Genomic DNA, 15,666 nt, shown 5'->3' with positions numbered 1-15,666 from the left:
ACTTGTGGACTTCAACTCCCAGAATTCCTCCTCCTCCAATCGTGTTAGCTCAGGAATTCTGGGAGGTGAAGTCCATAAGTCTTAAACTTGCCAAGTTTGAAGACCTTTGGTCTAGGGTCTCCTACTTGGGGGAGCGGTTAGAATAGAATAGAATAGAATAGAATAGAATAGAATAGGAAAGGAATAGGAAAGGAATAGGATAGGATAGGATAGGATAGGATAGGATAGGATAGGATAGGATAGGATAGGATAGGATAGAAATAGGAATAGGAATAGGAATAGGAATAGGAAAGGAATGGAATGGAATAGAATAGAATAGAATAGAATAGAATAGAATAGAATAGAATAGAATAGAAGAATAGAATAGAATAAAAATGGAATTAGAAAAGAATAGCAATAGAAAAGAATAGCTATAGAAAAGAATAGCTATAGAAAAGAATAGAATAGAATAAAAATAGAAATAGAATAGAAATAGAATGGAATAGAAATAGAATAGAATAGAATAGAATAGAATAGAATTAGAATTAGAATAACCGAGTTGGAAGGGACCTTGGAGGTCTTCTAGTCCAACCCCCTGCTTAGGCAGAAAACCCTATACCATCAGACAAATTGGTTCTCCAATCTCTTCTTAAGAACTTCCCGTGATGGAACATTCACAATTTCTGGAGGCAAGTTGTGGTACTGATTAATTGTTCTCTAGGACAGCCGTTTGTCTGAAATAATATATAGAGGGCAAGACTTGTGGACTTCAACTCCCAGAATTCCCCAGCCAGCATTCCCCAGCAATTCTGGGGGCTGAAGTCCACAAGTCTTAAAGTTCCCAAGCTTAGATACCTGAAGTTACCTGAAGTTCTCTGAGTGCCTCTGCTGCCATCTAGTGGCCCTCCAAATATTGGCAACTGAGTCTAATAATCCAATGACTAAAACTCCTCTCTCTGTTGGTCACTTTCAACTCACCCCCAATGGTGCAGTGGTGAGATTCAAAAAATTTTTACTACCGGGTTCTGTGGGCTTGGCTTGGTGGGCGTGGCAGGGGAAGGATACTGTAAAATCTCCAATCAGAGGTGGGATTTGCTGGTTCTCCCAACTACTCAAAATTTCCGCTACCGGGTTCTCCAGAACTGGTCAGAACCGGCTGAATACCGCCTCTGCAACTGTGCATCATATGTCGGAGTGTTTGCAGCGTGACTCCGATTGTGAGACAACCCAGGAGCAAAACACATCATGCACAGAGGCTTTGTCTTTTAACAGTGGTTTATATACAAGACATACATATATGTTAGGCAAATACCAGGCAAGCAATCAATCTTCATTACTCTGCACGGAGAACTACAGTGGAGATAGAACACAAGGAGAGAGAGAGAGAGAGAGAGAAAAAGACGCCCTCACATGGCCTCCCTTGTATAGATAGCTTCTTAAAGCGGCAGTACTCATCCTCAGTTCATCATTTACATTGATGTAAATCAATTCATAAAACATTCCTATGCCTGTTTTAGTAGTTGCTATAAAAAAAGGGTGGAGGGAGAAAGAAAACCTGAAAGAGGAGTGCAGCAAAGCGAAAGTACATTCCAACTCTTTATCTTTAACAGATTGTAACTAAACTACCAGAGCTTTTTCCCGTGAATATATTATTTAATTGGAGAACATGAATGATGACACCCAGCCCATGAACGTGCTCAGTTGGAGAATCTGATTTATGACACACCTGGGAGGGGAGGGGGGGAACAGGGTCACTGGGGACTGTAAATTACGTTGGCCAGAGTTGGCTTCATACAGGGCAATGCCAGTATGTCGCCTTCAGGGGTGAGATTTAAATTTCTTAAAAACCGGTTCTGTGGTAGTGGCCTAATTTGTGGGTGTGGCTTGGTGGTCATGTGACTGGCTGGGCGTGGCTTGTATGTAAATATTGTAAATATTTATGTCAATATTGAATTTTTTTATTAAAAAAAAGAGCAACTTTTACCCCAAAATGAGGCAAAGCTGGCAGGCAGATTGAGTTGATCGCAGAATCACAGATTCATTCAGAAATCTATCTATCTGCCATTGGCTAGCTCAGTCTGTCACATAAAATTTGCTTGCAAGCAAACTCACAAAATTAACTCCGAACACAGCATGTATGTAAATATTGAATTTTTTATTGTAAAAAAGAGCAACTTTTACCCCAGATCAGGCAAAGCAGGCGGACAGACTGAGTTGCTCGCAGAATCACTCAGAGATCTGTCTTTCTGCAATCTGCTACCTGATTGCAGAAATGCCAGGTAAGGAGTGAGTGGGCGAGGAAGAGAGGGGAGGGGCCAGCCAGTGACGCGATTTGCCGGTTTTCCGAACTGTGCAGAATCGTAACAACTGGTTCTACAGAACTGGTTCCGACCAGGTAGAATCCCACCCCTCGTTGCCTCGAATGAACCCTTTGAAGTTTTTTGAAGTTTGGCTCGAGGATCATGATTTAATGAGGGCGATGGCTGGAATCCTAACAGCTTACAGACTTACATCAGTTGGTCAGCTATAAAATCTGAACATTACCTTAACATCGTAGCGCAAAAAATAATAATTAATGGAGCCAAGTCCCCCCCAAATCTTTTAAATGAAGAAATGCATACAAAATCAGGTGACCGCTATTTATTTTTACATACAGGCAGTCCTCGACTTGTGGAACCACTCGTGTGAAAAATCCAGTCCTAAGTCACTGTTTTTAGAGCCATTGTAACTCCTACAACGGCTCTGAAAAAAAGGGACTTAGGACTGGCTGTCTCACTCTTACGACGGCTGTAGCGTCCCCCAGGGTGATGGGATCGAAATTCAGACCCTCGGCCAACTGACTTAAAACATTTATGACGGTCGCAGCGATCCCTTTTGGGCGCCCCTTTCCGACGTGCCAAGCCAATGCGGGGGGAGCCAGATTCACTTAACGATGGGGTTACTGACTTAAACCAGTGCAGGGATTCGCATAACGACTCTGGCAAGAGAAGGTCCTAAAATTTTAGGACACTTTAATCGTTGTCTTCTCTGGCAATGGAAATTTTGGGCACGTTTGTAGTCGTTAAGTCGAGGACTTACTTGTTTACTTCTTTGGTGATGCCAAATGGACATTTCCTCTCCTCTCCCCTCCCCTTCCTCCCCCCCCCTCCCCGCACGGCCTTCTCTCCCTAGGAGCCATCTGAATCCAGCCAGGGCCACCAGTGCGACCACGGACTGTCCCTGCAGCTGTATCAGGATGAGATGAAGAGGAGAAAACAAGAGAAAGGAACTTCAAATGTTGACCTGGTAAAAGTCCATTTCCCCCGACTTCCGAAAGGTGGGGGGGAGGAGGAGGAGGAGGAGGAGGAGGAAGAGGAGGAGGAGGAGGAAAAAAAGGACTGTGGTTGTCTCTGAGCTTGGCTGTTTACTTGCAGACGTTTCATGATCCAACTAGGGAACATCATCAGTGTTAGAAGGGAGTGGGATTTGCAGAGAGGAGGAGGAGGAGGAGGAGGAGGAAGAAAAAAAGGACTGTGGTTGTCTCTGAGCTTGGCTGTTTTCTTGCAGACGTTTCATGATCCAACTAGATAACATCATCAGTGCTAGATGTAGTGGGGTGTGTGGAGAGGGGGAAGGGAGATAAGAGGAAGAGGAGGAGGAGAAAAACTGTACAGTTGCTGTCTCAGCTTGACTGTTTTCTTGAAGACATTTCATTACCCATCTAAGTCATATCACCAGTGCTAGGAGTGAGGAATGCAGAGAGGAGGAGGAAGGGGAGGAAGGGGAGGAAGAGGAGGGGAGGAGGTGAAGGAATGTGGGGTCCTTGGTGCCCTCTGAGCTTGGTGCTTTTCTTGCAGATGTTTCATGACCCATCTGCTGTAGGAAATATCATCCGTGCTAGAAGGAGAGGGGTGTGTGGAGAGGAGGAGGGGAGGAGGAGGAGGAGGAGGAGGAGGAGGAGAAGAGAGAGAAGGAGGAGGGGAGGAGGAGGAAGAGGAGGAGGAGGAGAGGAGGAGGAGAACTGTAGTTGCTCTCTGAGCTTGGCTATTTTCTTGCAGACCTTTCATGACCCATCTAGGTAATATCATCCCTGCTAGAAGGGAGTGGGGTGTTTGGAGAGGAGGAGGAGGAGGAGGAGGAAAGAACTGTAGTTGCTCTCTGAGCTTGGCTATTTTCTTGCAGACCTTTCATGACCCATCTAGGTAATATCATCCCTGCTAGGGGAGTAAGGTTTGTGGAGAGAGGAGGAGGAGTGGGGGAGGGGGACTCCCAGGGGTTGGGGCAGGAGAGAGAGGGGCCTAGCAGTTACCTGAGGCAAGGGGGGGGAGGGGCTCACCTTTTCTCAAGGGAATTCCCACCTTGTTTCCTCCAGGTGTTGGTGGAAGAAACGGATTTTGGCCGCCAGGTGCCCAAGACGGAGCTCACCCGGGGTGAGGAGGACCCTCCCGAGATGCTGGGCATCCAGACCCCCAGACTGAACACCTTGGTCCCTGCTGGGACCCGCCCCCGCCCAATGGGTGCTAGGCCTTGCCCCCCCCATTACAACCCCCTCCTCCCCTTCTCTCTCCCCACAGAACTCCGCATGCTGCCCTACATGATCACCATTGGGGACGCCATCCACAACTTTGCGGACGGCCTGGCCATCGGAGCGGCCTTCTCCTCCTCCTGGAAGACGGGGCTGGCCACGTCCCTGGCGGTCCTGTGCCACGAACTGCCCCACGAGCTAGGTGGGCAGCGAAGGGCTCGGAGGGGGCTGGGGGGGCCCCCTTCCCACCCCACCTTTCCCCCGTCCTTCCTTTTCCTCTCCTTCCCTCTTCCTTCCCTTTCCTTCCTTTCTTCACTCACAATTTCCTTCCTTTCTTCTTCCCTTTCCTTCCTTTCTTCACTCACAATTTCCTTCCTTTCTTCTTCCCTTTCCCTTCCTTTCTTCACTCACAATTTCCTTCCTTCCTTCTTCCCTTCCTTTCCCTTCCTTTCTTCACTCACAATTTCCTTCCTTCCTTCCTCCTTCCGTCCCTCCCTGCCTCCTTCCCCTTTCTCCATACTTCCCTTTCCTCCCCTCTCCTCCCCTTCTCCACCCACCCTTTGTTCCTTCCTTCCCTTTCCTCTCCGTCCCTCCCCTTACCTTCTTTACCCACAATTTCCTCCCTTCCTTTCCCCCTTCCTCTTCCTATCGCTCCTCACCTCCCTCCTGTTTCTCCATACTTCCCTTTCCTCTCCTCCCCGCCCACCTTTCCTTCCCTCCCCTTTCTCCCTCCTTCCCTTCCCTCTCCTCCCTTTCCCTTCTTCATGCCTCTCTTCTCTTTCCTTCCTTTCTTCTTCCGTCCCTGTGTTTCCCTCCCCTTTCTCCCTTCCCTCCCCTTCTTCACCCCCAATTTCGTCCCTCCCTCCCTCCTTTCCTTTCTCCTTCCCTCCCTTCGCTCCTCCTTCCCTCCTCTCCTTTGCCTTCTTCATCCACGGTTTCTTCCTTCCTTCCTTCCTTCTTCCCCCGTTGTGCTTCCCTCCCCTTTCTCCCTCCCCTTCCCTCCCTTCTTCACCCATTTCTTCCCTCCCTCCCTTCCTCCCTTCCCTCTCCTTCTTCACCCCAATTTCTTCCCTCCCTTCCTTCCCTTCTACATCTTTCTTCCCTTCCTCCTTTCCTCCCTCCCTCCCTCCCTTCCCTCTCCTCCTTCATGCCCAATTTCTTCCCTCCTTCATCCCTTCATCCCTTCCTTCCTCCTTTCCCTTCCCTTCCCTTCTTCACCTCCAATTTCTTCCCTCCCTTCTACATCTTTCTTCCTTTCTCCTTTCTCCCTCCCTCCTTCCTTCCTTCCTCCCTTCCTCTCCTTCTTCACGCCAATTTCTTCCCTCCTTCATCCCTTCCTTCCTTCCTCCTTCCCTCTCCTTCTTCACGCCCAATTTCTTCCCTCCTTCATCCCTTCCTTCCTTCCTCCCTTCCCTTCTTCACCCCCAATTTCTTCCCTCCCTTCCTTCCCTTCTACATCTTTCTTCCCTTCCTCCTTTCCTCCCTCCCTCCCTCCCTTCCTTCCTCCCTTCCCTCTCCTTCTTCATGCCCAATTTCTTCCCTCCTTCATCCCTTCATCCCTTCCTTCCTCCTTTCCCTTCCCTTCCCTTCTTCACCTCCAATTTCTTCCCTCCCTTCTACATCTTTCTTCCCTTTCTCCTTTCTCCCTCCCTCCCTTCCTTCCTTCCTCCCTTCCCTCTCCTTCTTCACGCCCAATTTCTTCCCTCCTTCATCCCTTCTTCCTTCCTTCCCTCTCCTTCTTCACGCCCAATTTCTTCCCTCCTTCATCCCTTCCTTCCTTCCTCCCTTCCCTTCTTCACCTCCAATTTCTTCCTCCCTTCCTGCTCACCGTGTTTCGCTCCCCTTTCTCCCTCCTTCCCTCTCCTCCCTTCCCTTCTTCACCCGCACCTCCCTCCCTCCCTTCCCTTCCCTCTGAGCCTGGCTGTTCCCTTGCAGACGTTTCACAACCCAGCTAAGTAACGTTATCAGGGCTAACCCATTGGAAATGGGGAGTCCCGAAGTCCAAGAACAGGGTGCAACCCTCAGCGTTGGCCAGAGGTGTTGGCCAGCCCTGGGGAGGGTGGGGGGCAAGCCCTCCCCCCTTTTCTCACTTCCCCCCCTCCCCGTTCTACCACCCCATCCGCAGGAGACTTCGCAGCTCTGCTCCACGCCGGCCTGAGCGTCAAGAAGGCCCTTCTACTCAACTTCGTGAGCGCCCTCACGGCCTTCCTCGGGCTCTACATCGCCCTGTCGGTCAGCACCGGGGAGGAGTTCGAGGCGTGGATCTTCACGGTGGCCACGGGCCTCTTCCTCTACGTGGCCTTGTGCGATATGGTAAGTGGCCCCCTCCACGCCGGGGTCTCTGGGCCTCTGGCTCCGTGGAGGAGTTGGCGGGCTGCCACAGACAAGGCTGGGAGTTATGGAGGTTGGAACCCCAAAGGGGTGGAAAAGGAGTCTTGGGACCGGAGTAACTAGAACGCATATCCGGAGGTTCCCTGAGGGTTACTCCTTGTAGGAGCGAGTGGGGAATAAATGAATAGTAGAGAGTTCACCAAAGCAATGGAAGAAAGGAAGAGAGGCAAGAGTCTCCCAGTCTACATTGGAAGAGCAGGAGGTGAGGAAATTATTTCTTTATATAAAAGTATTATATAAAGTATTATATATACTTTATATATTAGTATTATTTGTAAATAACTCAAAGCAGCCAACATGCCTGATGCAGCCTTCTCTGCCTTTCTGCCCCGCAACAACCCTGCGAAGTAGATCAGGCTGAAAAGCATCGGCCCAAAGTCACTTGGCTTTTGTGCCCAAGGCAGAACTAGAACTCGCCACCTCCTGTGGATTGGCCCCCAAAGTCACCTAGCTCAGGCTTAAGATAGGACCAGAACTCCCCAGCTGGCTTTCGTGCCCAAGGCAGAACTAGAACTCGCCACCTCCTGTGGATTGGCCCCCCCAAGTTACCTAGCTCGGGCTTAAGATAGGACCAGAACTCCCCGTCTCCCGTGGATCCGGCCCAGAGTCCACCTTTTTTTTTCCCCGGAGCCGTTGTAACTCCGAACCGTCGTCAGTCGAGGACTCCCTCTGACCGCGTATGACCAGGCTCGCTTTCTCGCTCTGCTCTCCCTGCAGCTTCCGGCCCTGATGAACGTGAAGGACAAACGTCCCTGGTTGCTTTTCGCTCTGCAGAACCTGGGCCTCCTGTCCGGCTGGGCCATCCTTCTGGTTCTCTCCCTCTTCGAGGAGAATATCACCCTTTAAACTGCAACCCCCCTTCGCTCCCCCCGCCAACCCCTGCCACCCCCCCCACCTCGGCAGGCGCGGCCAAATCGGGGCCACAAAACGGCGCTGCGGTGTTTTTGGAGGTGGGGGGGGGTCACAGCCAGACCCACAAGCTGCCAGGGGGAGGCGCACACCTGTCAGGGCTTCCTCTGAGGCTCGGCCGTCCAGCTCACCTTCCTTGACCTGTTGCCCCAAATCCCTCTCAGACGCGGCCCGAGTCCTGAGGGCCGAAGAAGGAAGAAGCCGCCACGGCCACCTGAAGACCAGTCCACCGCAGTGGACGGAAAGGAAAGCTCGGACCCGGGTTCAAATCTCCTCTCTCAGGGCTGTCTTGAGTCGGTCACCGAGCCATTCTCTTTGGGGGCATCTCCAAGGGTCCACCTGGCCAGTTTCAATTTTTACACCAGCACACCTTGGAAGGATGTTTATCCTGCCTTCACTTCCTATTTATTGTATTTATTAAATTGTTATTCTTGTTCAGACACATAGATACACCTATCTTCCTCCTCCTCCTCCTCCTCTCTGCAAACTCCACTTCCTTGTAGCACTGATGATGTTGCCTAATTGCGTCATGAAACGCCACCAAGCTCAGAGAGTACCCAGGACCCCACAGTCCTCCTCCTCCTCCTCTTCTTCTTCTTCCTCCTCCTCTCCTCCTCCTCCTCCTCCTCCTCCTCCTCCTCCTCTCTCTGCAAACTCCACTCCCTTGTAGCACTGATGATGTTGCCTAATTGCGTCATGAAACGCCACCAAGCTCAGAGAGCACCCAGGACCCCACAGTCCTCCTCCTCCTCTTCTTCTTCCTCTTCCTCCTCCTCTTCTTCTTCCTCCTCCTCCTCCTCCTCCTCTCTCTGCAAACTCCACTTCCTTGTAGCACTGATGATGTTGCCTAATTGCGTCATGAAACGCCACCAAGCTCAGAGAGCACCCAGGACCTCACAGTCCTCCTCCTCCTCCTCTTCTTCTTCCTCTTCCTCCTCTTCTTCTTCTTCCTCCTCTTCCTCCTCCTCCTCCTCTCTGCAAACCCCACTCCCTTGTAGCACTGATGCTGTTGCCTAATTGCGTCATGAAACGTCTGCAAGAAAACCACCAAGCTCAGAGACAACCCCACAGTCCTCCTTCTCCTCTTCCTCTTCCTCCTTCCCCTCCTCTTCCTCCTCTCCACAAACCCCACTCCCTTCTAGCACTGATGATATTTCTTAGTTGGGTCATGAAACATTTGCAAGAAAACCACCAAGCTCAGAGAGCACCAAGGACACTACTGTCTTCCTCCTCCTCTTCCTCTTCCTCCTCCTCCTCCTCCTCCTCCTCCTCCCCTCAGCAGTTCTTCTGAAGGTGCAGAGTCCGCTTTTTTTCAGACACACACGTCAAAACACCCCTTCCGTGATACTTAAAATTTGACACCAGAATTTGGACCCAACTGCACTCCTTTCCAATTCTGCTTTTCCTTCGGACCCTGATCGCGGTGTAGGTTTTCAGACAACTGAAAACAAACCCCTTCTTTTTCAGTTCATCCAGAGGCATAGAATGTGGGGGAAAAAAAAAATTAGCCAGATAATTTGAATTCATCGTATTTGCAATGCAACACTGCTGTATCGCAAAGAGAATTATGCAAGGGAAGTGAATAACTTTCCTATTTGAAAAAAACCTGCACATACACGCTAGGTATAATATAATATACCTAGAGAAATAAGTATGTTTAAACTAATAAAGAGACAGATTAGGTGTTCCAATATGTGGAGAAGGTCAGCCTATTGTCCAAAACACAAGGAGCAACGGGTGGAAACTAATCAAGGAGAGAAGCAACCTAGAACTAAGGAGAAATTTCCGGACAGTGAGAACAATTAATCAGTGGAACAACTTGCCTCCAGAACTTGTAAATGCTCCAACCCTGGAAGCTTTTAAGAAGAGGTTGGACAGCCGTTTGTTTGAATTGGTATGGGGTTTCCTGCCTAAGCAGGGGGTTGGACTAGAAGACCTCCAAGGTCCCTTCCAACCCTATGGTTCTATGCTCTGTGTTTATCCTTTGCACGCCCCCAATTGAGGAAGCTTATTAAAAAAAAATGCCCCCCCTGGAGATGGATCTGGTGAAGACCAATGTACGACTGAAGATACTTTTGTGCAGTAGTGCCAGCTGTGTAAATTACACACACAGCACAAACACACCCGTACACCTTGGAGATACCAGGAACTCGTGGTACAGAGCCTCAAAATCAGTTTTGCACCTCCAAGTGCACATAGAAGCCAGCAGGAGTAAGGACACATTGCATACTACAACAGCTACCTCCACTTTAGTGCAGAGGTCCCCAGACTCGGACCCTTTAAGACTTGTGGACTTCAGCTCCCAGCTGGCTAAAGAATTTGGGGAGTTGGAAGTCCTCAAGTCTTTTTTTGTTTTGTTCTTTTAATAAAATTTTATTTCAGTTTTCCACATTTGAAAAACATATATTTTTTTTTTTTAGTGAACAGCCTAATTCCAGGTTATCACATTTACATACAAACATGACTTTGATTACATACCCATCTCTCACATTTCACTTCATATCTTATCATTACCTTACATATTTCCTGTTGTTTTTCTCAAATACTTTCCTCCAGCTTATTTCATCAATTTTCAATTCATTTCTTAACCCATTTCCTTACATTTTAAATAACTCTCATATCTCCAGATTCATTGTGCTTTATGTTTTTATCTGTCGGGTTTAGAATTTCATCGCATATTCTTATTTCATCATTTCAAAAATTCCATCTCAATTCAAACGTTTCACACACACACAAAAAAAGGATATTCCCTACAATTACCAATTTGAGTGTGCCACCCTTATAGCTTATACATCATTTAATCCATCCCCCTTAAAGTGGCCGAGTTTGGGGACCCCTACTTCAGTGCCTCCTAGAGAGGGTGTGAAACCTGCCAGTTGTGTGGCAACCCATGTCCAAAATAACTACTAGGTAGTTGGCATCGATGGAGCCCACTAGAGCTGGCACTGCCAGGCGGCTTTGACCATCTTGTGTATTTATCCTGACCTCGCAAACATCGCGATTAAAGAGGGAGGCTGAATTACAAACCCAGTTCAGAGGTATACAGGTAGTTAGGTGCAGATTAACAGAGTTGGAAGGGACCTTGTAGGTCATCTAGTCCAACCCCCCCTGCCCAAGAGTTCTCGACTTATACCATCCTGTTTAGTGACCGTTTGAAGTCAGAGCGGCCCTGAAAACACCCCTTATCTTGCATGCACACCATCCAACTTGCCTGCGTTGTGCTAATTTTTGGTAAGTTGCTATTTTGCCTTTTTTTCCCCGACGATCAGCTGTTCCGACTATCAGCTGTGCTGCGCAAGTTAGATTAGCTAGAAAGCAGGAAGTCATCGGATTTCTTGCTTTCTAGCTAATCTAAATCGCTGTTGTACTGCTTCGCCTTCACCCAGGAGGCTTTACTGAGGCCCGGTCAGGGGTGGTATTCAGGGGGCTGTGGAGGTGGGGGAGAAGTGCCCTGAGAACAGAGCTGAACCTTCTTTAGGACTGAAGCTTCTATTTTTCAGGGCAGACTCAGGTAGCAGATTGCAGAAAGGTAGATCTCTGAGTGAATCTGTGATTCTGCCTGCCTGCTTTGCCTGATTTGGGGTAAAAGTTGCTCTTTTTTAAAATAAAAAAATCCAATATTTACATACATATTTACATACAAGCCATGCCCAGCCAATCACGTGACCACCAAGCCACACCCACAAATTAGGCCACACCCACAGAACCAGTTGTTAAGAAATTTGAATCCCACCCCTGCTTAACAACCGTGTTCATCACAATTGTTCTGATTCCCCTTAGCATCTCCTGCGAGGTAGGTCATACAATGGAGTAAATCTCACCTCCTTTTTTATCCAACCCCATCAACGTTGGGCTCAATTGTGGTCATAAGTCAAGGAGTTCCTGTGTATACAGTCCAATTTGGAATGGAGGGGGGAAAGAATTGGGGGGGAGGTTGTGGCTATTCAGTGGTAGGAAAACACACACTACAACTATTGGAGCAATCTTAACACTACTTCAGGTCTCATGGGCAGGTGGTGGGCTGCGGACTTAGATCTCGGGTAACTTTTATGTATCATGTGTTATCGTTGTTAAATAAAACCTATGGATTCTAAGCATTTCACACCAAAAAAAAGTGTGCGTGTGTGTGTTTGAACAGAGCAGGAATCTGGGAAAAGTGGTCAAGACAGATGTTTGGGAGAGGATGGGTCCAGGGGTTGGGATCCAGCCGGTTTGGGTGAACCGGGTGTTAAATTTACATCTGGTTTACGGAATCGGTAGCTGAACCGATCTCAAAGGATGTGTTGTGGTTAGCTAGCAGTAGGATGGCTGTGGATTAGATGAGGGGCCAGGACCATTAGGGAGTGGACTGCTGCCTTCAGAGATGGTGGGGGCTGGCAGCAGTGATGAGGAGGTTCCCAAGGAGCCTGTGCCAAGCGCGTGTGCGTGCAGGGTTGCTCACAGGAAAGAGCAGTTGCAGCAGCATGGGCGACTCAGGAGTTGCAATGTAACGGCCCCTCCTTCAAGAAGATAAAAGCCAGCTGCGAATCGGACGTTCTTTGCAGGAAGCAAAGACGTTTTGAAACTCAGCCTTGTGGACATTCCAGTATCCTGAGTTTGTATTTGAAGACTCTTTGTGTTGTAAAATATTTCTTATCTGTTATTCTTGGCAGCCTCACACAGTTTTGGCGAGGCTCGTGCTTATCAAAGTTAGTTTGCAGCAGCCTTTTAACCGGGGATTCGTAAGAATCATTAAAAGGTTTCTGTTCCCTTTGGTTATTGTTTGTCTTATTGGAAAAGGGTTTGGGTCAGAACAGGATGGAGCCTAAAATCGAGAAGTCCGTCTTCCTCTCCCAAACGGGGTGAGGGAGGGTGAAAATACAAGCTTTGCTGAACTGTCATGAGGGGTCCTTGGCGGTCTCTGTACTTGTTTTCTTGCAGACATTTCATGACCTAACCAGCTACCTAGCACTGATGATGTTACCTAGCTGGGTCACGAAACATCTGCAAGAAAGCCACAAACCAGAGAGCAAAATGGACCCATCCTCCTCCTCTCCACAAACTCTACCCTCTTCCAGCACCGGTGATGTTACCTAGTTAGGTAATGAAACACCTGCAAGAGAACCACCAAGCTTTATCCTTCTCCACATACCCCCCTCTTCCTTCTAGCACTGCTGATGTTTCATAGCTGGGTCATGAAACGTCTGCAAGAAAACCACCAAGCTCCCAGAGCACCAAGGACCCCATAGTTCTTGTCTTCCTTCTCCTTCTCTCCACAGATCCCACTCCCCTCTAGCACCGATTATGTTCCCCAATTAGGCAGATACAAACTTGGTTGCCCTGACATGAGAGGCAGTGAAACATCTTCAAGAAACACCTCCAAGCCTTTCCTTCTTCCTCCTCCCTCCCTCCTGCCCCCGCAAACCCCGCTCCCTTCTAGCACTGCTGATGTTCCATAGTTGAACATCTTTTGTTGAAATGTCTGCAACAAAATCACCAGGCTCAGAGAGCATGAAGGACCCCCTCCTCCTCTTCCTGCAGACCCCACTCCCTTCTAGCACTGATGAGGTTCCCTAGCTGGGTCATGAAACGTCTACAAGAAAACCACCAAGCTCAGAGAACACCAAGAACCCCATCGTCATCTTCTTCTTCTTCTCCTTCTTCCTCCTCCTCCTCCCTTCTTCTTGTTCTTCTCTTCCTCCTTCTTCTTTTCCTCCTCTTCCTTTCCTTCTCCTTCCTCTCCTCTTCCTCTCCTTCTTCTCCTCCTCCTCCTTCCTTCTTCTTCTTCTCCTCCTCTTCCTTTCCTTCTCCTTCCTCTCCTCCTCCTCTTCCTCTCCTTCTTCTCCTCCTCCTCCTCCTTCTTCCTCCTCCTCTTCCTTTCCTTCCTTCCTCTCCTCCTCCTCTTCTCCTCCTCCTCCTTCTTCCTTCTCCTCCTCCTCCTCTCCTTCTCCTTCCTCTCCTTCTCCTTCTTCTCCCCCTCCTTCTCCTCCTCCTCCCTTCTAGTCCTGACGGTGTTACCTACCGTAGTAACATTTTTGTGGGTTGCCCTTTCTGTACCTTTTCCCTGTCACCCAGTTGCTTCCTCTGGGGGACGCTTTGCCTCTGGGTGGTGGTTTTCCCCGATGCAGCCTTGGGAGGGAAAGAGGACACCAGGACAGACATCCTGGGGGGGTCTCATCCTGCATCCTATAATCGCCTGGGCCTCAATTTCTTTTTTTTTGGGGGCAAAGCAAAAACACTCTGCACATGCTCAGAAGCACTTTAGGACGTTACAATAAATTTCAAATGAAAGGAAAGTCATATCTGGAGACGGGTGTCTTTCTCAGGGTGGAACTAACTCCATGGACAGAGTGGCTCCAGCCTCAATGCAGCTTTTCAGGCAGGAGACTCGAACCTGCTACCCAGCCTGGTGCCTTCCTGCCTTCACTCCAAAACAGAGCTGTTCAAATTTGACCACTTGGAAGACTGGTGGACTTCCAACTCCCAGAATTCTGGGAGTTGAAGTCCACCAAGTTTGCACAGCCCTGTGTCTTAGTCGACTTCTGCGTCACTGCACATGCGTGGCAAGGCCTTCTGGGAGTTGAAGTCCTCCATCGCAGCAATCCTCCATCCCCATTGGACGGCTTTTCCTTTCTCGTTGCCCAATCAGACGGAGCGAACCGAAGCCAGCCGCGGGCGCCTCAATCTCCGCCCTTCCTCTGGTCCCCGCCGCCTTTTCTCCCCCTCCGGGCTCGTGGCTACGCCCCTTCCCCCTCGCTCCGCTCTAGCCTCCCCTCTCTATGCTTCTTCCTTTGTTCCGCGGCCGCGTCGAGAGTTCCGGCCGGCGCATTTTCCGCCCGGAGTGCTTTTCCCGCTGCTCCCGCCGGTGAGGGGCTCTGAGGTAAATGTTGCGCCCGACGGTTTTGGCGGGCTGGGGGTGGGGTGGGGGCTGGGGGGGAGGCTTTATCGTGCCCTTGTTGACAGAATCCCCGCTTTTCGGTCATATTTCCCCCCTCGGAGGCAAGAAAAGGCACTCTGTACGTGCTCTGGGGCTCCGTCGCGGGGGTTCCGCAAAGAAGGTTCCTGATTCATTTGATGAACCCGGGTTTAAATACCCGCGATTAGCACGTGTGAACTCTCCGCCCCACCCGCCCCTTCTCTCACCCCTGCTTTGTACCTATAGTACTGAGCCCAATATATATAATATATACAATATACCTCAGAAACATATATATATATATATATGTATGTATGTATGTATGTATATGTATATGTATATATATATATATATATATATATATATATATATATATATATATATATATATATATATATATATATGTAAGTATATATGCATATGCATATACATATACATACATACATATATATATATATATATATATATATATATATATATATGTCATATATATATATATAAAATTCATGTTTTATTTACAGTTTTTGTTTCACACCATACGTATTTTGTGGAAAATGTGTTGACTGGATCAACGTCCTTTTTAAGCAATGCTAACATAAATATAATCCTAATCTTCCAACTTCAACAATATTATTCTCTATAGTTCTTTCTCATTTTTCCATCAATCCATTTAAGCATAAATAACGTTTCTTTTCAACCATGTATTTATTGTCCCCTATTAAGTCACTTATATTTAATATTTTTAAAATTACTCATTATTCCACCATACTTTCAATATCCCAAATGTCTAGAACTACCGATCGGACCAAATATTAACAAAAGTTAGTCAATCTCGGGATTATCTCTCAAAATCCCCACAATTTCTAATCCTTAAAAGTTTTAAGTTCAAGGTATATTTTACCACAAACTCCAGTTATTTCTATTGAGGGCCTCCTGTGAACTCCCCAAAGGGGTTAATTCGGTTCCTTAACTAAGACTTGGAATAACT

General features: G+C 48.3%; 2 protein-coding genes across 5 annotated transcripts in view; both read left to right on the top strand.

The window, feature by feature from the left end:
* SLC39A4 (solute carrier family 39 member 4) overlaps positions 1–9,274 on the top strand; it is a 24,240-nt gene extending 14,966 nt beyond the window's left edge. The window contains exons 6-11 of the mRNA XM_087928722.1: positions 634–668; positions 3,151–3,264; positions 4,331–4,388; positions 4,533–4,685; positions 6,609–6,796; positions 7,592–9,274. Of these exons, the coding sequence (XP_087784848.1) occupies positions 634–668; positions 3,151–3,264; positions 4,331–4,388; positions 4,533–4,685; positions 6,609–6,796; positions 7,592–7,720 (677 nt within the window). The 3' untranslated portion in view covers positions 7,721–9,274. The remainder of the gene's footprint in view (positions 1–633; positions 669–3,150; positions 3,265–4,330; positions 4,389–4,532; positions 4,686–6,608; positions 6,797–7,591) is intronic.
* A 5,238-nt stretch (positions 9,275–14,512) lies between these two features.
* CPSF1 (cleavage and polyadenylation specific factor 1) overlaps positions 14,513–15,666 on the top strand; it is a 44,581-nt gene continuing 43,427 nt past the window's right edge. For all 4 annotated transcript variants that reach the window (XM_087931865.1, XM_087931864.1, XM_087931863.1 and 1 more), the window contains exon 1: positions 14,513–14,642. The gene's annotated coding sequence lies outside the window, so the exon portion shown is untranslated. The remainder of the gene's footprint in view (positions 14,643–15,666) is intronic.

Source organism: Pseudonaja textilis, chromosome 3 (assembly GCF_049901715.1).
Source record: "Pseudonaja textilis isolate UNSWEBS1 chromosome 3, rPseTex1.2, whole genome shotgun sequence".
NCBI classification, from domain to species: Eukaryota; Metazoa; Chordata; class Lepidosauria; order Squamata; family Elapidae; genus Pseudonaja; species Pseudonaja textilis.
Note: the sequence above shows the minus strand (reverse complement) of the source record. Positions and strands in the feature narration are given on the sequence as shown.